Consider the following 22795-nt stretch of genomic DNA (forward strand, 5'->3'; position numbering starts at 1 on the left):
TCAATTTCTCAATTATAGCTTCTACACTCGGTTTCTTTCTTTCTTCTTCTTCTTGTGCCTGTAACTAAAATTCTTTGCGATTGCATTTCAAGTTTCTTATAACGCATGTTTCTTTAATTGTTCAACTACAGCTGAGCCTTTGCAGATTCAACATCACCGGAATTGTGTGTCATTGTCCCATATGCTCAATGTTTTTAGAGTTTATATGGAATTCACATTTTCTTCTTCCAAGGATTCTTAAATCTATTACTTCTCCCAATCCACTACCCACTTACTTTTTTTCTTTTTTATCAATCTCTTTCAACTTATAAACACTATGTATCTTGGATAGCACTTTCCCTCAACTCTCCCAAAACTATACAAATCATCTTCTGTATTGCAATCCTCTCTCTATTTGTCGCCTGTAACCATTCTAACTCATTTCCATTTCTTTGATTGTTTTGGTTTTCTTCTTGCCATAGAATCTACTACTGTTGCATGCTGTTGTGAATGGGAGAAGAGAGCAACAAAGCCTTGTCACTTTCTGCTGATTCTCCTTTTGCACGTCTCCCCGATCATCTATTGATAGAAATCTTTATTCGTGTTCCCATTGTGGAGTGGGGGCAGCTCTCATGTGTTAATAAGTACTGGGCTAATTTGTTTCGGGAGGACTGCTTGTGGCATGCTGCTCTTATCCGATGTTTTCCTTTGGCTGGTCAAGGTAAAAGGTGGCCAGGCCCTATTCCTCGCGGGATGAGCAAAAGGTAGCTCATTCCTCACCCTGCCCATTCACATCTGTGCTAACTCAAAATTAACGATTAGAGTACCTGCACTGAGAGTTTTAGCATGCTTTTGTGTCATCACACAACACTTGTCACCATTCCACTCATTTTCTGAACAATCTTTAAAATGGAGGAAACGGAGCAAGTAAGAACCATTCCATCACATCACCTGATTTTCATGAGCTTGGGACTTGGAAAGATCCTTGTTTTCTCATTTGCTTTGAAGCATGAACAAAGCCTTAGATTGTTGAAAGTGAAGCAGCATTTGCTTGCTTATGAATCAGAGCGCTTGTGGTTCCTTTAATTATTTTGGCCAACTAAGACAAATACATTGTTATGATGCCATAGCTTAAACCTAATTATTATGAACATGTGCACGATATCTTTCTTGTACCATAAGACATTTCAGGAATTCATTCCACCTTCTAATATCTCTACTTATGTTTCAGGAGGTTTGCTGCTCTGTATTTGAGTAAATGTATCTTCCCACTAGATGATGAGTTAAGTGAGATTGTAGGTCATACATGCTTGTTTCTGAAGGAGCAGCTTGAAATTTCAACCATGCCTCCTCCGTCCGGGATACTTCATGGAACCATTATAGGTGCCATCTCAATCCTTTAAGATATCTCTTGTATCGTTGTGCTGTTCGGGTTTCAATTAATAGTGGCAGAACAAGTTTTTATCAAAGTGAAAATGCTGACAGAGTAATGGAGCTATGTCACTGAAGAATCTCTAACTTAAATAATTTTATCAGGGTATCTATGAGGTCATTTCTTTCTTTTAGATAAATGTTGTATTCTTATGAAACTTTACTATAGAACTTCACATATAGTGGTCGGGTTCTCATGTTTCTGATTAGCTGAAACTTTTACTATTAGAAGTGTGTTAATCCAATTCATGTTTACATTAATCCTAAAAATAGCCAACCAGATGCCTGATTGGAGTTCAACTGAACAAACTTTTGGTTTGCGAAGGTTGCAGAAACTGAATAACGGGGTTCATCAGCGTTGCTTGTCTTCGAGTAGAAATAAAAGGTTTTCCTGGAAAAGAGCATCTTGACCACCATTATTGCTGTTTTAAACCGTTAATCTTTACAAATCATTGATCTAAACTGGTTAACTGTAAATGAAAGAACAATTAACTGTTGGGGGAAGGGATTAACCTTTACTGAAGTGCAGAAAACGTATCTATTGCTTGCTGCAAAAGTCTCCATCATATGCCTCCATGGTTGATTCGTCCATGTTTGGCTAACTTCATAGATGTCAGTGGCCTTGAGTAGAGAGGTTTATTCTGCTGCAGCTGCAGCAGCCCTTCGGTTCAGGATGCCTCCTGTGATGTCTCTAGAGCTGACTTGATTCTGTAATTATCACTCCCGTTCCCCCACTTTAACGGCACCATGCAGATGGAATGCTCGTGGGTTTAAATTAAGAACTACGTCAACTGAATTATTTCTAGATAATCATAATACTATTCCTTTCAGTGTTTACAACATCAACTTTCCTGTAGACTCACATGAAACCATTCTCCACATTGTCCTAAAAATCTTGCTGACTCCTCATTAACCTGGTAATATCTTTATTCTAGCAGATCAGTTTATTGCATGTGGGACGTCAAGGGACAGGGCCCACGAGCTCGCATCATCGATTTGGTTGGCTGTTATTGACAACTTAGAGGACAATCATCAAACATTTCACTTGCTTAAACGTCTTGCTTTCGAGGGAGATGTAAGCAAACTTTCGAATATCATCATTGTTCCAACCTGTTATACATGTTAAGTTTATGATTTTTCAAAATAAATGCTATTCTTAATGACATATTGACACTACCAGTTGTCAAGTGTTATATTCAATGCACAGGAAAGGGGTCGTAGTCAGAGCGTGGTTGACTTATCATTTGAATATAAAAAGAATAATAGCTCCCTATGTCCCTTGAAAAGAAACCAAATAAAGCTATAGGTAAAAATAGAAATGCTCTATAAGGTCTTGTCTGGGATGTGTATAATCTGAATGTGAACCACCTTCTGTTGCAATGGATTCATTGGAGTGTCGGATTCACGTGAGTCTTAATTTGGAGATATCTGACACTAAATATTGTCTAAATTCTTTAAACGACCTGTTTGACTAGTGAGGAGAAAAAGGTTCTATGGAGAATCTGAATTAGATTTCATAGTGATTAACATCTCAGGCAGTTCATTTTCATTTCTGTCTTACAAATTCTGCCTCTGTATCAACACAAAAGGTGCTCACAAATAGAATCTTACTTTTGCAGGTTTTTCTGCCGTATCCATACTCGAGGTCATACAAAGTTGAGTGGAAGATATTTGAAAGGCTTTTTACAGATTTTCGTGACTGTTTGCGCAATGCAGATTACTATGATTTAATGGCTTGTGCCAAACAAAAGTTTCAACCAATACCAGCTACTTGGCTAGGTTACTAGCATCATCAGACCTCAGTGGTAGTGATATTTCCAGAACTGTGCGTTGAATCGTTGCTTGTGCGGGGCGATCCCGAATATCAATTGAACTAGTTGTGGTTTTGTAATATTGATTTTCATGATATGTTGTAGATTACTAAGAATTACATGTCAGAGCATGCATGGACAAAAAGATTGATCGTATATAAATATATAAAGCATATTGGAATTTGTTGGTTGATGAATCTGAATGAATTGTTTTGGTATGAGATTGGAAGAGTGATAATATTTGTTTTTTTATATATATAAGTGGGATTTTGCTGATGTAGAGAAAGGGTTGGGCATATTGTAAAAAAATGCGTTTCTCCTTGGCATCATGACATATTGTAAGAGGTAGACAGGAGTTGGGGGGGTTCGTATGACTGAAAAGAAGAAATGGAGAGTCAATTATTACTTTTCTTACTTTTACCCAAAAAGTTGTTTGCGTCCGGTATTGATGCATCATGTGCTTTGAATACAGAAAAAAAAAAACAAAAGTAAAGGTACGAAATTGGAGTTTTTAAAGCTCTGTACCATTGCATTGGTATGCTGCAGCAGCAGGAAATGAGATTTGGACCCGTCAAACAAGGGGCAAGAATGTAAAAGTAGATTAGAGGACAAAATCATCAAAAAAAAAAAAAGGAAGCATGAGCATGAACATGATGCATCATAGTGTTCTGTTTGGCGGGTTTAGTATAGTGGTGTTTTGTTTCTGACAATATTCTCTGTGCTGCAATGGGATGGGATCCCCTTTCTTCCCCCAATGCTATGTATTTGTATTGTCCTCACTTCACTCCTCACTCTATAATAATAATAATGTATATGATGTCTATTCTACTATAACAAACTGATGCTCATTGCTCTCCTCTCTCTCTCTCTCCTTTTATTCTAACATCCAAACCCCCCACAAGTGTTGCAGCGCCCAGCAGCTCTTTCCACTCACCAAAAAGAAATTAAAAAAGAAAAGGAAAATCACGACTATTTTTCCCTAAATCTCAGCTTGGTTATTGGAATCCAGAAATTCATTCATTCATTTATATGTTGATAATCTGGCATTTAATTTATTGCACTCCTCAAATCTCTTCACACCCACTTCTTCCTCTTTTCTCAAATCCACCCTCTCTTACTACTTCCTCCTACTCTTCTCCCCCCAAGCCTAGGGTTTCGTCCAGCCATCTCGCCGTGTTCTTGTTGCATGGATCCTTCAACTCTTGCTGTAACCCAATTGTGTAAGTTATCTTCCACTTTCTCTTTCTTTAGTTTCCTATAAAAACAATATAATAGTCTTTCTTCTTGTGATGTTTTCCCTAGTTTCACTTGTTTTTCCTTTTTCTTTTTTCTGGGAAGAGTTGATTGGGTGGAGGGTAGGAGGATCAACATGTTTGATGAGTACAAAGAAAATGTAGTTTGTTAGATTGTTTATTGCTTGTTCTCATTAACAAGAACTATTTTTCTTTATCCTTTCCTTTCCATTTTTCAGGAAAGAAACGTTCCAGCATGATAGATTCTTCTTACTCCTATGATGGCGACTCCTAGTCCTAAGTTTCACTACTTCTCATTTGATTTGCCTATTCTACAAAGATTCTTCTTTTTTGCTGGTGGACATGCTCTGGGTAAAAATAGGCTCCACAATAAAAAGTGGATCTGATAATTGCTTGCATGATTTCCTCGTTAGTTAAAATCACTGATAATGTAAGGTCTTCCCAGGCTTATACTAATTACGTTTGGCAAAAAGACTATTCATTCTTGAGATAGATTGTATGAATTTTCATGAAATGCTGAATGTTTTTTGTGTGCTGTTATTGTTATGCCTTTTTTATCTTTCAGGTGAAAAGAACTGGTAGATTATATTGCAAGCAGGACAGGATAAAGGCTTAGTTCCACAACCATTTAGTAGTGATGGATTTTTTCAAACTGAAGAAGTTTAGGAATGCCCACAAACCTAACGCCAACAATGTCACACAAGACCAGCCAGTGCCTCAGCCAGAGGAGCCCAAGAATGGGAGTGGCGATCTATTGGGTAAATCAGTTAATGTTGATTCTACCAATGCTGAAATGGAAGATGATGATGATGATTTCATCACAAATGAGGTGAAGAGGAGGCTCAAAGAGCTGAGAAGAAACAGCTTCATGGTATTGATACCCGAGGAAACTTCTCCAGCTGATGAGGAAGAAGAAGAGGAAGAGGGGGAGACCAGCTCTAGTGAATGGAGGGATGTAGAAGCCGAAGGCCGACAGTTCTGGTCTGGTTTTGATGCTGTGTATGACATATACTGTGAGCGCATGCTGTTTTTCGACCGCTCAAGTTCTCAGCAACTGCTAGAAGTTGGTAATATTTGCTATCACTCTAAATGTGTTTCCTTCACTTATGAACTTTATATTGGGGAACAGTTGTCTGTGGTTGCTTGTTGAGGATCATTAGCTTTACTTTTTGTAACATTACACTTAATACATGCACATTAATATGCTAATCTATTCATGTAGAACACAACGTAGCAAGCTCAAAGTTCTAAACATTTAAAAGTATATTTCTTGCCTGCCCAAGAACCTCAAGGCCATCTATGTGTAAGGGGCACGAGATTGACCGATGTGATGCCTGAACTCACCAGTCCGGGACCAGGCAAGAACTAGTCCATTCTAAATGAGGAGAAATAAACTAGTGATGTTTGATGGGTGTATTTTCTTGATATTGTTGATATTAAAGAGGCCGAGTCAATCATGCATTTCCAGTATTCTTTTCTCAGTACAGTCAACTTCTATGAGCATGTTATAGACACTAAATTTGTATCCTAAAACATTTGAAGCTTTGCTTCTTTATTATGAGCTTTTGTACGTCAAAGATGCATCAATAGGATTGATATGGAATTTTGGCTGAAAATCTAGGCACAACTGACAAGTTACAGATTGTGGAATGTCATAGCACGTCCAGTAAACACTCAAGTCTTGAGTGGACTGCAGCTACCAAAATTGGTGCTAGTACTGTGGACTATAGGATGGACCTATTATTACAAGCTTGCCATAACTGGTCCCACTTACGATATTAACTGACTGTTGGAATAGAAACATCAATCACCAGTTATGACAAAGTTGCGTCTTTATGTTTGGCCTCAATATATCATCCGGTACACTACTCAATGCTTCTAACACTGATTCAGCAATTTCAAATTTGATGAGGTTTTTTGCTTTGTGACATGATATTGGTTTCTGTGCTCTAGTGGATTGTGCTATGCAGTCCGAACTTTTACGTCAATGATGTCAATTCACCTTTGAGGCATGCATGCACAAACTCCTAAAGAACAGATGCTTTAGAGTTGGCTTTAATGCCAGTTTGAATCATCACGCCTTCATCTAAAAATTATAGGAGGTGATGGGCATTCCATGTATAATGTTTCTTTTTTGTTTGTAGAAATTTCCTCTTGGAAATTGTCATCTATCCTATGCTTGGATCCCTGTGGACTAATTCAAGTTCGATAGATGAAGTTGTCCTTAGAAGTTGGGTTAGGCCATGATAATGAATTGCTTTGAACACTTTAGGGCTGTCATAATTTCATAAGTTTTTTTCAACACATTGGGACTTTGAGCTCAAAGGCAATATTATAATAGTGGGAATTTGATAACTTGAAATCGTACAGGTTCTCATGTTGTTTCAACTCCGTCACCAAGATCTGCATCCAAAAAGCTTGCTTCTCCTCTCGCATGCCTTTCCTTAAGAAAATTTGAGGCACCGGAAGAGGAAGTTGAGCACCTACAGCAGCCAGTTAGTGACCCTCATCATGATCTTGAAAATGCATATGTGGCCCAAGTATGCTTGACTTGGGAGGCACTCCACTGCCAATACACGCAATTGAGTCAGAAAATATCCTGCCAACCTGAAAGTCCCACCTCTTACAACCATAGCGCTCAACAGTTTCAGCAGTTCCAGGTCTTATTGCAGAGGTTCATTGAAAATGAACCTTTTGAACATGGCTCAAGGCCAGAAATCTATGCACGAACAAGAAAGTCATTGCCCAAACTGCTCCAGGTTCCAAAAATCCAAGGTATTGATCGAAATACTATAAAATGTGGAGGGGAGTTAATTCCATTCCTAGAGACAAGTTTTTGAGTTAAACATGTCTGCTTAATTAGAAAACAATTTATGGCTGTGCTCATGTCTTTGTTTGTTTTCCTTCTGTATGAATTGATCTCAGAAATAGGTATTGCTGTAAACATTTCATATCTTTCCTGTTCCCTGAGTCCAAAATCCATGGTTGCCTATTTTAGAAGAAATAATTAAAATCCTCCGACACACCTCATGATGTATGCTAAATTAAGTAATACGTAGAGGCTCTTTCTGCCTGAAGATTTATTTAAGGTTCATTGAGATTTAATATATCATATCTATTATGTCAAACAGGAGAAGGCAATCTCAACTTGATGTTATGAAGAAACTATTTTATACTTTTTTGACATTGTATTGTCTAATCTTCCTTTGCTGGGTTATGGCCAATAACTATTATAAGGAACACCATCAGATACTGGAAGATGCTCCCAGAAAGATTCTAATTACTTAATTATATCTCGGTGATTCATTGTTATGTGCAAGCCTTTTTTACTGTCTTTGCTATTGAATAATGTAACTATAACTGCCTTGAATAATTTTCTTCGTTATGAAAGTTGTGCATTATGTATGCAGTGTGGTAGGTTGTAAGCCTTGAATTTGTCTTTTTAGGTCTAAATATCGCTAAATATACTTCTCCATGGTTTTAGCTTCTGAAGAGAAAAGCACAGGAGGAGAAGAGGCGTCAAATCTTAAGGTTCTTGCCCCAGATTTAATCAGAATAATTGAAAGCTCCATCTTAAGTTTTCGCCAATTCATTAAGATGGAGAAGAAAAAATCGGGGGGTGCACGTAAAGTGTTTGGAAATCAGAACCAGATGGCAACACCCCTTCAGCAGATTCAATCGTCAGTTGAGAAGGTGAAGCTAAACATTCACTCAGAATATTAGTTTGTGTGCTTCATTACTGCTAGAAAATATGCAGCAGGAACAGGAGTTGGAGTTGGCGCATTGCCTTGTCGGATCAATGTTAACCGAGTCTAAGCTTGTCTAATTAGATATATAGTGGTTGTACATGCTAACTTTTGGATGTTGAAATTGCAGAAAGCAATGAAACTGAAGGAGCTGTGGAAGAGGAGCAGGAGCTATAAAAAGAAATCATGGCCAAGTACAGCAGAGGATGTGGAAATGTTGCTTGGACTTGTTGATGTGAAGGTGTTGACAAGGGTTGTGCGGATGATGAAAATTAGCAAAGAGCAATTGTTTTGGTGTGAAGAAAAGATGAAGAAATTGGGTTTATGTGATGGGAAATTGCATAGGGAGCCGTCACCCGTCCTTTTTCCTTGTTAGTATTTTGTTTGGTAGATTAGTGGAAGGAATGGTGGAGTTGTAGTAGTAGTAGTAGTAGTAGTGGAAGAATGAGTTGGTTATTGTGGAAATGGAGGGGGGATTGAGTTTTTGTGAGGAGGAGATGGTAGGTAGTTTGAATTAATGTTGAGGTGAAGAGAAGAGAAGAGAAGTATGCTACTTTGAATGTTGAGTAATTTGGTTTGTGGGCTTTTTAATATGATGATTGTGATGGATGATGAGTTTGATAGGGTTGGGTGCATGGGGATTTATCAAATCACATAACATGAATGTATTGAATCTGGAGTGGGGATTGATGCAGGTATTATTAGTCCAATAGTCCACCCCAATCCCGTTTTAAGCATTGGTTTGGTGGTGAAATTCCAACGTAATACAGTCATTCCCTCGTAACTATAATCAATAATAGTTAAATAATAAAATATTAGGTAGAGAAAGCAGAATATCATATAATTAGTAAAAGTAAAAGAAGCAGCAGTAATGAAGAGAGGAGGAGTGAGGGATAAGTTTGAGAAATTATGAGCGTTTATTGGTATTGAGTGAGTGGTTGATAGATGGATTTAATTGTTATTAATCCCATGAAAATTATATTAATATAGAGATGAAAAGAGAAGGTAGATAGATAGTAATAATGAGGAAAGTAAAGTAAAGAAGGGTGTTAATGTGATTTATTAATAATAAGAAGATATAAAAGAAAAAGAAGAAAAGGCAGAGAGGGAGACGAAGAGGGTGGTGTGGTGTGGTGTGGTGGGTTTATGAAGCGACATTTGTATTTTTGTAAGCATCATCTCATAATATAATATAATAGAATTCAAAGCACACACACACACACACTAACAAAGATAATAATAGTAATAAAAGGTGCCGACCCAGAAGAGAAAAAGACTACTCCCTACTCAACTTCTCTCTCTCTGTTTAGCTCTGAATTTTGGCATTTTTTGTTCCCATCGTCGAGGCCGAGGCCGAGGCCGAGGGTTCTCCATCTCTCTCTCTCTCTTTTTCAACTCCTCAGCTCTGGTGAGTCAAATATCATCATCAATCATTCATCTTCTTCTTCTTCTTTCTTCCTCAATTTCTCTTGTTTTGACTTCTTTTCTTCTACCTACTAACTAATAACCCTCTCATCTTTTTTACATTACACTGCTCAACTTCCTGCTCTCTCTCTCTCTCTCTCTCTCTCTCTGCTATGTTTTACTTTTTCTGACTCCTCCTCGATTACATCCCCCCATTACTACTACTAGGACTAGCATACCATGTCTAATCAAGAATTCCAGATATTATATCAATATGATTGATGCCTTCATCATTCCAACACCTCTGAATTACGATATGCAATTTCTATCTTTGTCTCTCATATATGCTCTCATCATCATTAATTAATTACGCTATGCATTTATCCTCACTCACTAATCTTCATATGTATGTCTGTTTCTTTGGTTACAAGCCATCCCACTTATTCTTACTCACCCTAACATTTGCTCCCTAATTAAGAAATGTGAACATCAGTCTTCACAACCTTCTCATCATCAATACAACTGGTAATGGCAACCGAAGACCCTATGAGAATTGTGGACACCGCTGCCCCTGCAAACTGGCCACCATCTACTCCCACTGTTTCTTTCGCCTCCTCCCCCACTACTGTGGTAACTGATGAACTGGGATTGCTGCTTCGAAGACAAAACATTCAAACACATCCAACTAACCTTGCCCCCAACCGCAGTGGTAGTGCACCTCCAAGCATGGAGACCTCATTTGCGGCTTCTGCTCATCTTTCCAGTTTCCCAACTTTGACCACCGGCTTAGAAAATTTTCAGTCCAAACATCTGCTGCCACCTGATTCCTTGTATTCAACATACCAGCATTTGAATACTAATTTGGACTCAACACTTGTTCCACCTACCATTTTGACGGAAAACATTCACCTACCACGCCATGCTGGGGTTTCCGGAAATAACTGGAGATTACCATACGTGGATGATCATGGCATTGGATCTGTTTATGTGCCCAGAAGCTCCCTTTCCACTCATGAGGAGGAGCCTGAAGACGATAGATCACCCGAGGGAGCATCAGATGATAGAGCGAAAAGTAGTAGGTTCATGCTTCAGCAGAAGACATTGGCATTTAATGGTCGTCATAAAAGTTTGGTTGATCTTATACAGGTATTGGATGTATCAAGCCGAATATCTAATTCTTTATGCTATTTGCCAGGTTTATAAGGCTGCTAGTGGAAGTCTGTTAAAAATGGCGAAACCCATCATGTGAATTCACAAGCTTATCACCTATTTGTTTGTCAGGAGGCTTAAGGAACTATGTTCTTTATATTTGTCACGTGCTGGAGAAACCTGTTCTTAAATGATAAACGCATCCTCTTTTATTTCTGAGAAAATCCTATTGCTCCTAATAGTTCTTGTTCTGTTGTTACTTTAAATATTCGCTGAATATACTTCAACTGCTTACAACTGTTGAAAGAGCTTGTTAGATGCGGAAACCAATGTTATGGATAAAAACTTCTTCATCAAACACCTTCTGTTTGTTTATTCTCCATCGCATCATATTCTCTTTGGATATACTGTTCTCTGTCGACCTTCTTCTAGACAGGATGAGGATTAGGAGACTGAGGGAGAATGTGTGAATAGAACTTTAAAAAATTGAAACTTTCTTCTGAAGCTGCATTTCCTTGCGCAGAATGGAGATGTTATGAAATGATGGAAAGTACATAGAATTATATCATCTGTAATTTGTATATGATTAGAAATCAGTTCTGAACAATATTGTAAAGGATAGCTTTTTCTTTTTGGTTGTGTCTTTCCAATTTGTAGGAGGACTTTCCTCGAACACCTTCACCTGTATTTAGCCAGAGCCGTCCGTCAAGCCATGTTGATGACCCATCTGACCGTGATCTGAAAAGCCTGTCACTGGATTCACTTTCCTACAAAGGCTCGAAGTCACCTGAACCAAAGTCAGGCATAGGTTCTGGTTGTAAAATTGAAATCTCTACAGGATCAACAGCAACAATCGATCTTTCAACAGCCTCCGTTCCTATAAGTTCTACTCAGGATACCCCAGGAAGGTCTCTTTCCCCAGAGAAGGATGGAATAACTAGCAAGGATGCATATTTTACTAGCGATTTTGTGAGTGGTGATGCTATTGGTTCAGATGCTTCCAGAAACCTTCACAAAGTGGAGGATGATCAAGACAAACTGGAACTAGGACTTGATGAGCAGAATGAGTTGCATCTAAAGAATACTTATTCTCGGCGTTCTGCGGTTTTCCATGTTCCCAAGTCTCAAGTACAAGAAACTGGCCAGCGAGCAAATACCAATCACATGGAGAAAGTCCCCCATGGACATCTCAAGATCACCTCGGTAGAGATGCACCAGCTTCCTCGTGTTCCTGGAGTCCCTCCTCCTTTATATGCAACTACTCCAGCTTATATGGCTCCAGGAAATTCTTTTTATGCCAATTTCGGTGCATCTGGTCTGTATTCTCCACAGTACAGTGGGTATGCTATGGGTTCCTCATTTCTTCCCCCATACCTGGCTGGATATCCACCTCATACAGGTTTTCCTTTTCATTTTAATGCCAATTCTGGACAAAGTTTTAGTGTTCAAAGTGCCGGTATTCCCACTGGGGAAAGGGTCTCAAAAGGGTCTGTTATGCAGAGCTTGAACAGGTTTTATGGCCATCCTGGACTAACACCTCACCCCACCTTTTCAGATCCTCCTTCAATGCAGTATTTCCAACAAATTGTGCAAGATCCATATGGTGTCGCTTTGCAGTATAGCAATTTACCATCACCTGGTATGATTAGCAGCCAAGTTGATTCCTTTGCCTTACGAAATAATCCAACTACTGCTGCTTATACAGGTGATCAGAAATTCCAGTTACCCCATAGTGGGAGTGTCAGCATTCCAAGTCCAAGGAAAATTGGGGTACCAGGTAGCAGTTACCTCAGCAGTCCTACAGGTCTGGGATTTGTGCCTCAATTTCCAGCATCACCTCTTGGTAGTTCAGTCCTGCCAGAGTCTCCAGTCGTAGGCTCAACTTCATTGGGAAAACGATATGATATTGGACATTCTCAAAGTTCAGCCAGAACTGTTGGTGGTTATGCTGGTTGGCAAGGACAAAGAGGAGTTGAGAGCATTGACCATAGAAAACATTCTTTTCTTGAAGAACTGAAAGCAAGCAATGCTAGGAGAATTGATCTCTCTGATATTGTTGGTCGTATTGTTGAATTCAGGTAGTCGTTTGTGCTGGTTTTTTCTTTTTGCTTTTGTTTCTCCTTTGTTATAGTGCTGAGCGATTTCCTCCAGTAAAGAAAATGACATAATATGCATTTTCAACTTCAGCATTGATCAACATGGGAGTCGATTTATTCAACAGAAGTTGGAAAGTTGTAGTGTTGAAGAAAAGGAGTCAGTTTTTAAGGAAGTTCTTCCACATTCTTCAAAGTTGATAACAGACGTCTTTGGAAACTATGTTATTCAGAAGGTAGACTTTGTCAGTTCTTCTTAATGTCAATTGAATATTTGGGGGCACATGTGGGGTCGTAAATTCTCCCTTCTCTATGATTCATGTATAGTTGAACCATGATATTGTGTTTGCAGTTCTTTGAGCATGGAACTTATGAGCAGAGGAAGGAACTTGCAAGCCAATTATCAGGGCAGATGCTACCTTTAAGTTTGCAAATGTATGGTTGCCGTGTTATACAGAAGGTCTCTGAAATTCTTATCCTTCCTATGCTTAATGGTTAGCTATTCCTCAAATTCTATATATCTAACATAATGTATCTTAGATATGCCCCCCCCCCCAGCTTCTTTCTTTTTTCAATTTCACATCCTATCAGTCACCAATGCATTTCCAATTTGAAGTTTTCAAAGTCATTCTTTACTCTGTAGTTCTTAGTGTTTCGTGATTTTGTAAAATGTGCAGGAGTGTGCTTTTCTTAATCCTTTTTCGCATGAAGTCTTGGTGTGATTTTGGGTGAACAATTTCACCTAAGTCATGGAACTCCACTCTTTTACCATGAAACACACCTTAATTGGAGTGAGTGTGCATGCAAATGCTGAAATTGTTTGTTCATGAATCATTCTCTGAACAAATTTCTAGTCTTGCTGAAAATTGTTTTCATAATTGGCATTTCCTCCAATAAAATTATTCGTAACAAATAATTTATTTGTTAATGCAGTTGCTCATTTGTTCTCTTATCTACTGCATGTAGCTTTTTTGTAATCCTTTTCTGACTTTAGTTGTATTCAGTTTCTTCTTCTATCTGTTCAAGACTTCTATCTCATATTTAATTCCTTTTGGATTATCTGGTATTATATGAGCTTCAGGGAAAATTAATGCTCAAGATTGAATAAATTCAAATGGTTTACAAAATTTTCCATGTGAATAGCATCTGACAAATGCAGAATTAATATTTTCTTATTGTGTTTTAGGCGCTGGAGGTTATTGAAGTTGACCAGAAGACGCAACTTGTGCTCGAACTTGATGGGCATGTTATGAGATGTGTACGAGATCAAAATGGAAATCATGTGATACAAAAATGTATTGAATGTGTTCCTGCGGAAAGAATTGGATTTATCATCTCTGCCTTCCAAGGACAAGTAGCTATATTATCTACCCATCCCTATGGTTGCCGAGTCATTCAGGTACAAGTATTTTCTTGGGTTTTAAGGGCCTCTAAGACATCTGTAATTCAATATAGGAATTTTGGTGGATTTAGTTCAATATTTTAAACCTGAAATTTTTGGCATGAAATTTCACTAGGAAAGCTGTGCATTGTCTTTGGGCCCTGCATGTAAGGAAGATAAGAAAATAAGAAATATGACTTTTACATTTGCTGCAATTATTCAATCCTTCTCTTCTTGCAGAGAGTGCTGGAGCATTGCTCGGATGACTTACAATGTCAATCTATAGTGGATGAGATACTCGAATCTGCATATGATCTTGCTCATGATCAGTATGGCAACTATGTTACACAGGTCTGTTTTCAGTTCCCGTCCTCTATTAATTTGTAAGTTAGCACTAGTTATATATAGAGCAAATCCATATAAAAGACTTCCTGTTGATTGCTAGCTTCTTGTTTGAGTTCCAAGCAATTTAGGCCGGAGAGGCCCTGTTATTTTCTTTAAGACCATGGTTTTAACTGTAATTGAAGATAACATGGTTAAGAAATTTCAACTTTGACCAAGCACAATCGAAAGACACAAAACTGGGGAAATGTGTTATCCAGAATCTCTAGACGGAGAATATTTACTGGAGGCAGTAGAGTGAAAAGTTGGTCGAGTTCCTTTCTTGCTGACGAATCCCTTCAAACTAATCCTTGCAGATCTGTTTATATTTGCACTTCCCTGAATGCATTTCGATTAGAAAATTACTCTTATGCACATGGCTCTAGAGTGTGAGGGGACTGCCAATAGAGACCATCCTATTGTGATTGCGACCTCAACTACTCCAAATATCCCACATTTTTTCATTCTTCACTTTCTTTGCATTTTATTTTTCTTCTACTAATACAATTTTCTTCAATCTGTAAAATGTCTGTAATGATGGTGTGAAACTGATTTTCATGCAATGACATGGATTTCCCCTGTTTATTTCTTTGTAATGATTAAGGAGTAGAGCTCTGGGGCATGTGCATTATTCCAGAGGTTGCTTGCTGTTTGACCACCCTTGATGCTTCATTTTCTCTAGCAGAGCATGCTTTTGGGTTGTTCCAAACTTTGTAATGGGTGTGAGGGCATGCTCATTTCTTTTTCAGTTTCATTCAGGCAGTAATCATTTCCCACGTGGAGAAATTTAACTAAAGATCAATCTAGATGGTGTTTTAAACTAAAAACTTCCCTATTTCCTCCTTCCCACATATTGTAAACGATCCCCATTCCACTTACACTCTGACCTTTATATTATTTACCTTGTTTGATGCTATTGCACTTCTGGTGGAGGATTGTGGCTATTGTTATATGGGTCATCAATCAAATCATATGCTTCTGGTGGAGTAATTGATTCCACTCTTGGATTAATGATAATCAAATCAGCAAGGGAATAGGAAAGATGGTTGAGTTCGAGCAAAATTATGCCCCGTTTCTCCGATTTCTTTGTTACTGGTCTTATATGCTTTAAATTCAGTAGTGGATCATACCAGCATAAAGATTTGATCTCTGTTACAGCATGTTTTGGAAAGGGGGAGACCATCTGAAAGGAGTCGAATTATCAGCAAGTTATCTGGGAAAATTGTACAGATGAGCCAGCATAAGTATGCGTCAAATGTTGTGGAGAAATGCTTAGCTTTTGGTGATGCTGCTGAACGGGAAGTCTTGATTGAGGAGATTCTTGTGCAATCTGAGGGCAATGACAATTTACTGGTAAGGAAATCTGTTTCGCAGCACCCTTTTGGTTTTGTATGTAAAGTTGAATTAAAGAGCACGGAAGAGCTCTGCCAAGTGTTATATCTTTATTCGTTCATTTGTTTGGATATAGATGGGCTGGGCAAAACTGAAGCCTGCCCGAGGTTGTGCTGAAATCTGTCAATGCTTAGGAGAATTGCACTAGTTCTGAGTTTTAGATGGAGGACTGTTTAAAATTAAGCAGAAGTTCTAGGCTGGAATCTCGGGAATAGTTTCCTTCCCACACTTCTTGAACAGCTTGACAGCTACTTTTTGGTTGGCCAGTCCATCTCTGTTGATTGTGGTCACACAACTTGAGTCTTTATAGGCCTATTGACAGCATTAGGAAAATGTTTGCATAAGAGTTACAAGGCCTACACTACTAGTGTGGAGTCACTTGAAAGCCGTATTGAATGAGAAAAAGCTTAAAAGATCATATCATTCTTGCTTAAGGAAACTTTGCTGCTTTTATCCAGTCTATCTTTTAGCAATCCTTATCTGGGTTGTGGCGTCTTCTTGGGTCCCCCTACTTGTGGCAGGGTTAAAATCTGACAACTTAGGAGAAAGCAAATTCCATCATGCACGCATCTGCTTGTGAAAATTACCAACTAGCATGGAGCATTTCTCTAACAAAAGGTGGGTATTACTATATGGAAAAATGCAACCCTCTGTCATTGCCGCCCCTTGCCCTTCCCCAACCCCATCGCCGCCCCTTCCCACTTCCACCCCTGTCACCAGCTCCAGCTCCTGTCGTTGTTACCTCCCTTTCCCTCCAGTTCCGTCATCGTCATTGTTGTCACCGCCACTCCACCTCCAGTCCCAAGGCGTGTTTTCTCCCTCCCTCCCTCTGTGTGTGTGTGTGTGTATTACATATCAGTTCTTATTAAAATTTACATAAATATACAATTAAAATCTATACTGATGAGTTGAATTAAGTAAAATCTAGGTCAATTGCTATCTTTTGTATGCTATCGCTTGAATTAAGTAAGACCAGATGAAATTGATTGAGGGGGTTAATTGCTATCTTTTGTTTTTTATAGGGAGGAAATTTGTTCATTTGCAATATTACTTGCAAATCACAAGAGGGGTAAATTGCATGAAACCCTATTGTTATTTCCAAACAAGCTGAGCATGTTTCCGGTTCATTACTAGAGAAGTATGCATTCCTGTTATGGAAAGGATTTCTTTTTATAGCCTTTCCCCTGTGAAGGAGTTATCAAAAGGAAATGAGAAGCTTTTAGAAAAATGAATGTGTGTCTGGCAGATGAACTCAAGGAAGAAATTGAACATTAGAAGGACAGAATTGGAAACTTGTAACTACCTAGTCAACTCTACCAGGGAATTATGTTGGTCGTCGAACTTTCTGATGATAGAGATTTCAAGGTGATGAAACATTAGGTTATTGTGGAAGCTGTGGTGATTAACCAATACTTTTGCTATCTCCGAACGGGTGATGGAATGCTTCTAGTAGAATTTCTAACAGTATTTATTGGCTTTTCTCTGTTAAAGTTTTACTTGCTTTATTGTGGCTGCTTGATTCTTTGCACATATATGCTTCTGTTAATATGCGTTCCCTTTCATATTTTAGACAATGATGAAGGACCAGTTTGCAAATTACGTAGTCCAGAAGATTCTTGATATTAGCAATGATAAGCAAAGGGAAACATTGCTTGGTCGAGTTCGGCTTCATCTTGTTGCTTTGAAGAAATATACTTACGGGAAACACATAGTTGCACGCTTTGAACAGATGACTTGTGAAGGTCAGGCCATCTTCCTTTGTTTTACTTTGTGGCTTTTTCCGTGCTTCTAGGGCTTAATCATGCAGCACAATCGTGGGGTTCTCCTGCAACTCTGGTAGCATCATTGTGATTATTACTGAGCGTTAATCGATGCATGCAGATGATGGGATACCTCAGCCTTAGGCTTCCTTTAAGTGCCAAGAACTTGTTCCTGGTGGACGGCGGGTGCACCATCAGTTGGAGGTGCCACCAGGCAACAGACGTTAGCAAATATCTTCCTCCTCTGGTCCTGAATATGTGGCAGACATCTAATGCTACTTTTAGGAGAAAATCATATTGAAAATGTAGGAAATGTTGTGTAGTATATATTGAGAAAATGTATTGGTGTGATAGAAATAATAAAGTGATTGGATAAGTAGTTTATAGATTTGTGGCATCTCGTCCTGCATGAATCAAACAGGGATTTGTCTTGATCGAACTAATTGGAGATGCAAAAACATGGAGAATTCCAAAAATCTCTCGTGGATTGACGAATCAGCAGCATTCATGTGATGTCAGGCAAATAAAGCAGCAGGAACATGAAAGACGTTTGATGGAAACGGGAAATAAATAGCTAAACCAACTACAAAGTAAAGCGACAGGCTTACACACGAGTCGAGAAGCCGACCTATCACCTTCATCAACAAATCATCCGACTAACTTCCATCATAAGTTGACTACAAACAAGTTTTGCAACTCTTTGGCCGAGATTGGGCTAATAAATAAGCATATTACCCATGTTATTTTTAACAGCGAAACAAATTCAGGTTGCAATGTCTCCCAACTAATCGAGTTGAGCATCCCTTACTACACACATTTTTTGCTATCACTATCTTTCCCCTTCCCATCTCCCGCAAGGCATGCGAGTCAATAATTCAGGTGTTTTTCAATATTCATCTTGAAACAAAATTTCTGTTGGAACACATTGAAATGGAGCCAACACCAATTGATTAATACAAGATGCCGCCAGTTCGAATTAAATGATTGGATAGTCCTTTTGCCTGAAGCAAGCAAAACGTATCACCAACTTCACTCCCGTTGAAGTTGCCTGGCACTCCAAACACAGCTCCTACCAATCCCATGTGCACTTAATGCCTTCTGACGAAGAAAATATGCTTTCGCTTCTTAAGAGTTAAGAGTATATTGCTTGTCTTCTAGCAAAGTTGTCAGGGTCGTGGTCTTTCAACGAGCAATATCTCTTTCCAAGCTTCATAGAACATCCAAGTAATACCAGAGGATGGCATGACTTTCAAACAGCTAGCAGCCCAACCTCTATAAAGACCTATCAGACCCTCCTCTTTCACAACTTCAGACAGTGCAGCCGCCATGTGAGGTGGGCATTTACCTTGCAGAGCTCCTACCATCAGCCGTTTTCTTGCAACCTCCAAGGGGAAACTTATTGTGCTAGCTGTCAAGCCTGGAAGATATAAAGTACCAAGTTAAGAGATCATATATTTTGTGTGCTAGCCGCAAATCAACCATAGATAGCAAAAATCGGCAATATATTGCTATAGTTTCCCAAGTGACTACTCTAGACCGTTACGCTGCATGCTTTAAAAACCTGTGACGGGAAAAGCACACGTGTAGATTAAACTGAAGATAGTAGATAATGCAACAGTGAGGGAAAGCACATGTGTAGGTTAAACACAAGATAGTAGAGAGGTATTAGACTTGGTTAAATCAGTGCAACAAGTTATTTCAATTTCTCCTCCAAACCATTCACAGCACATGTACTGACTGTAGTTTCAAACTGCTTTGACTTTTGACCCCTGAAAGGGATGTCAACAGATTGCTTTGGTTTATAGGACATGAAGACTAGGCGAATTCTCAAGTACAAACAGTAGTAAAAACAGAGATTCTGTTGATGCAGGCACAAAAAGGAACAGCTGAAACCAAGAAGTTACCAGAAAGAGCCCCAACTAAGAGCAGCTCTGCACGAGTTAAAGATTCTTTTTTCTTTGCGAAGCAGTATGATTTCTTCATTGTCTCATACATGAAGTAGTAACATGTGCTGTAAGGGAGCATGCCAATTAATGTTGGTGATAGCCCAGAGTATAAAGCACCAATTCCACCATCCTTGTAAATCTTGTGTACTGCAATACTCAGATTGGGATATAGCTCAGGACTCACTGTCAGTCTGTCCTGTATAAGGTAAAAGACGCAACCACATAAAGAGAATAAAAATTGATCATAAGCCTTTGATAATAAGATAAAAACAGGCAACAATTTGCCAAAACAAAGCAGAAAAGAAAAAAGAAATGAGGCGAATTATGTATCAGCTAGACAGCTACTACCCGTATAGACTTCTTTCTCCCTTTACTTTTTCTTCAAAGAGACAAGTCCATGAGCACATACCTTTAAAACTTCAAGAGGATGACACACAAGGGTGCTAACAATTCCAGCAGCTGCGCCAGCAACAGCTACGGGAGACAGCCAGGATAGAGAAAAACTAAGACTGAGATGTCCAATGTTCAACTTTAGGTTTCCAGTCTGGTTCGATTTCTCTTGTGCTGATGTCACTGCTCGCTTAACATATTCAAATGTCCCTAGCTCAATTGCCTGGGTGGGAACTATGCGCAGCATGTTTATTGCATTTCCAGCCCAGAGTCCTTGCCAACCCTGTTGTTCAATAATCTGAACGAAGCTACCATAAATGTTTTTAGATCCAACACCAACCACCATTCTTGTCCTGCATCTTTCAAAGTATCAGAAAAGGATTTGTTGAAATCTAACATTCAAGTATAACTGATTCAACACAAGGTACTTTGAGAACGTTAAAAGGTAAAATCATAGACAGGTTTCAATTCGTGGTACCTGCAGCACAGTAATGCTAAAACCACAAGTTTGTCAAATCACCAAAAAAATCATGTGCAAACCAAGAAAAGGCAGTTGACAATTAATGAACATTTTCAACATGTGCCAGAGTTTATCACTGGAACCTCAATACTGCCATGAAGTCAGAGTTCAAATTCAAAAACCTACCTTGAAAACCAAACTCAAGAGTATCATAGAACTGGCAAGGTCAGAATCTGGATTTTATGTCATAGTGTACATAGTAGAAGATCTTAGATTCATGGCTAATATATTTTTATTTAAAAAAATACAAGAACATAGCTAAAGATAAACTTTGGAAGTCTGAAATAGAGAAAATGCCTCTTAAGTCAGTTGACAGATGATAACATTCTAAAACAGTATAATACTCCAATGTGGCAAATGTAAGTTAGTTTTTTCTGCTATATTTGGTCTATATTCTGCAAGGGATGCTGCAGCTGCAGCATATGCAATGAAAACACCACCACCACCCCAACAGAATCCTCTCCTTTTGGAGTGGAGAGGGTAAATATTTTCTGCGTGATACAATAGAATAACCCCAGAGGTGCTATCCAATTCCATTCCAGAGAAAAGCTAAAGATCAGGAACAACTCTTCAACTGAGGAAATCAAGTTGTCACCCAAATTAGAACCTTGTTGAATATCATAAGTTGTGACTTTGCATATGTTCCAAATGTTGAACAAGAATCAAGAGAAAGTTAATCTTTTCCAGTAGAAATGCAATTGTTTGCTTTGGCCAATTTTGGAGAGAAGAAAAGTAAGCAATTACATTTCATCTCTTCCTTCTGAAAACTTTTGATATTAGAACTGATGTTACATTTCATCTCTTACTTTTCAGAACTTTTGATATTAAAACTGATAATCGTACCTAACTTGAAATATGATAGCTAATACTCTCAGGAGTATCATTATATACGAAATTATTATGTTTTCAACCAGAGACAGAGTATATGAACTTTTTTCGCATGTAGGTTCTGAATAAATGGGAGGCTGGATATATTGATCATGCTATATACCAGAAAGGCAACCAACCTGATGGTCTCAAGAGGGGCAAGGATGGCTTTGGTCATGGCCCCTGCTAAAGCCCCACTAAGGAACTCGCTAACTTCTCTAGTCTTCACCAAATCCTGGATTAAATCAAAGAAGTTTATTTATTCAGACACCTCTTCTCTGGGGTTCTCTCACTACCATGAGTAGAAATGCAATGGGAAGCAAAATGGTCCAAACTTGGTTAAGCAGAATATATAGATATATATATATATATATGTATGTATATATGCATGTAACGGACAAACCCATTACAGGTGTCCTCCAAAAGGGCGTGGATTGGCAAAAAGGGTCTAAACTTCTAGAATATACTGCTTTCAGGAGTGAAAAGTAAGGGGAAAAAACAACTCAAAATAATGAACGAGAAAGCAAGTGGAAAAGACGGAATCTGGAATGGATAATTGAACAAGAAGAAAGGGAGGAAAGGAGAAGAAACGTGAAGAAAGAAATAAAATAGAAAAAGAGGGTGACGGACCTGAAACGCTCGTCCAAGATCGGGAGCACGAAGCTGAAGGTGGAAAGGTGAGGACTTTTTATGGGAAAGGGAATGGAGTTGAAGCTGGAGTTGTAGCTCCTTGGGCACCATCATCACTCCATAAATATCTTCCATAACACAGTAGCTTTTCTTCTGCGATTCAGATTCCATGGCCATTACAAATTAACAATAGATGAAAGGAAAGAAGAAAGCGAAGAAATTGTTTATTAAAAAAAGCAGTCCATATCCTGAATGCAGATAGCAGCAGTTGTATACTTGGTTCTAATATGAATATGATGAGGGATTGAAGGGAAGAAAAACAAAAGAAAGAGCACAGCACGTGATTGTTATAATAAATATTGTAAAGGTGGAGGGGGAAAGAAGATTAGAAATAGAAGGCAGACAAGTGAGAGAAAGAGACGTGCCTGGTGGTGATGCTGGGTCTGGGCCGGAGTCTTTTGGATCATCTGGCACGAAATGGAAAGTCTCCAGTCTCCCGCCCACCGCAGCAAACAACACCACCAAGAGAGAAAGAGATATTTATGGTTAGGTGTTTGTTGTTTTGCCGCAAACAGGAACAGCTACAGTGGCTGTGGTGCAGGCTTTTGGTTTTGAAGTTTTGGTGTGAGATTAGTATTCAACATTTTCTCCAGTCTTTAGGG

At 38.7% G+C, this 22795-nt stretch overlaps 4 protein-coding genes across 10 annotated transcripts in view; 3 read left to right on the plus strand and 1 right to left on the minus strand.

The window, feature by feature from the left end:
* The window catches only part of LOC105157934, a 3803-nt gene extending 379 nt beyond the window's left edge, over positions 1 to 3424 (plus strand). For 2 of the 3 annotated variants that reach the window (XM_020692378.1, XM_020692379.1), the window contains exons 2-5: positions 462 to 743; positions 1211 to 1362; positions 2346 to 2485; positions 3030 to 3424. In XM_020692378.1, coding sequence (XP_020548037.1) covers positions 490 to 743; positions 1211 to 1362; positions 2346 to 2485; positions 3030 to 3197 — 714 coding nt within the window. In that variant the 5' untranslated portion in view covers positions 462 to 489 and the 3' untranslated portion in view covers positions 3198 to 3424. The remainder of the gene's footprint in view (positions 1 to 461; positions 744 to 1210; positions 1363 to 2345; positions 2486 to 3029) is intronic. The other variant, XM_011074471.2, reaches the window with a different exon arrangement.
* LOC105157935 lies at positions 3902 to 8843 on the plus strand. The gene is made up of 5 exons (XM_011074473.2): positions 3902 to 4441; positions 5040 to 5541; positions 6845 to 7249; positions 7959 to 8167; positions 8351 to 8843. The coding sequence occupies exons 2-5, from the start codon at positions 5112 to 5114 to the stop codon at positions 8594 to 8596; spliced, it is 1290 nt and encodes a 429-aa protein (XP_011072775.1). The 5' UTR covers positions 3902 to 4441; positions 5040 to 5111; the 3' UTR covers positions 8597 to 8843.
* Positions 9473 to 18223, plus strand: LOC105157937 (pumilio homolog 5). 5 transcript variants are annotated; one of them, XM_020692376.1, is made up of 11 exons: positions 9484 to 10770; positions 11431 to 12172; positions 12329 to 12412; positions 12479 to 12851; positions 12961 to 13102; positions 13219 to 13326; positions 14053 to 14265; positions 14488 to 14598; positions 15787 to 15981; positions 17591 to 17762; positions 17902 to 18223. In XM_020692376.1, exons 1-11 carry the CDS (start codon positions 10153 to 10155, stop codon positions 17922 to 17924), a joined length of 2781 nt encoding a protein of 926 aa, XP_020548035.1. In that variant the 5' UTR covers positions 9484 to 10152; the 3' UTR covers positions 17925 to 18223. The 5 variants fall into 5 exon arrangements, with proteins under 5 accessions (XP_011072778.1, XP_020548036.1, XP_020548035.1 ...); XM_011074476.2 differs by having other exon boundaries at positions 9473 to 9628; positions 10103 to 10770; positions 11431 to 12851; XM_011074478.2 differs by having other exon boundaries at positions 11431 to 12412.
* On the minus strand, positions 18504 to 22795 carry LOC105157936 (probable mitochondrial adenine nucleotide transporter BTL1). Its single transcript, XM_011074474.2, has 6 exons — positions 22559 to 22795; positions 22134 to 22286; positions 21644 to 21738; positions 20136 to 20469; positions 19685 to 19922; positions 18504 to 19197 (listed from the first exon to the last, which is right to left on the minus strand). Exons 1-6 carry the CDS (start codon positions 22598 to 22600, stop codon positions 18947 to 18949), a joined length of 1113 nt encoding a protein of 370 aa, XP_011072776.1. The 5' UTR covers positions 22601 to 22795; the 3' UTR covers positions 18504 to 18946.

Source organism: Sesamum indicum, linkage group LG3, assembly GCF_000512975.1.
Source record: "Sesamum indicum cultivar Zhongzhi No. 13 linkage group LG3, S_indicum_v1.0, whole genome shotgun sequence".
In the NCBI taxonomy this organism is placed as follows: Eukaryota; Viridiplantae; Streptophyta; class Magnoliopsida; order Lamiales; family Pedaliaceae; genus Sesamum; species Sesamum indicum.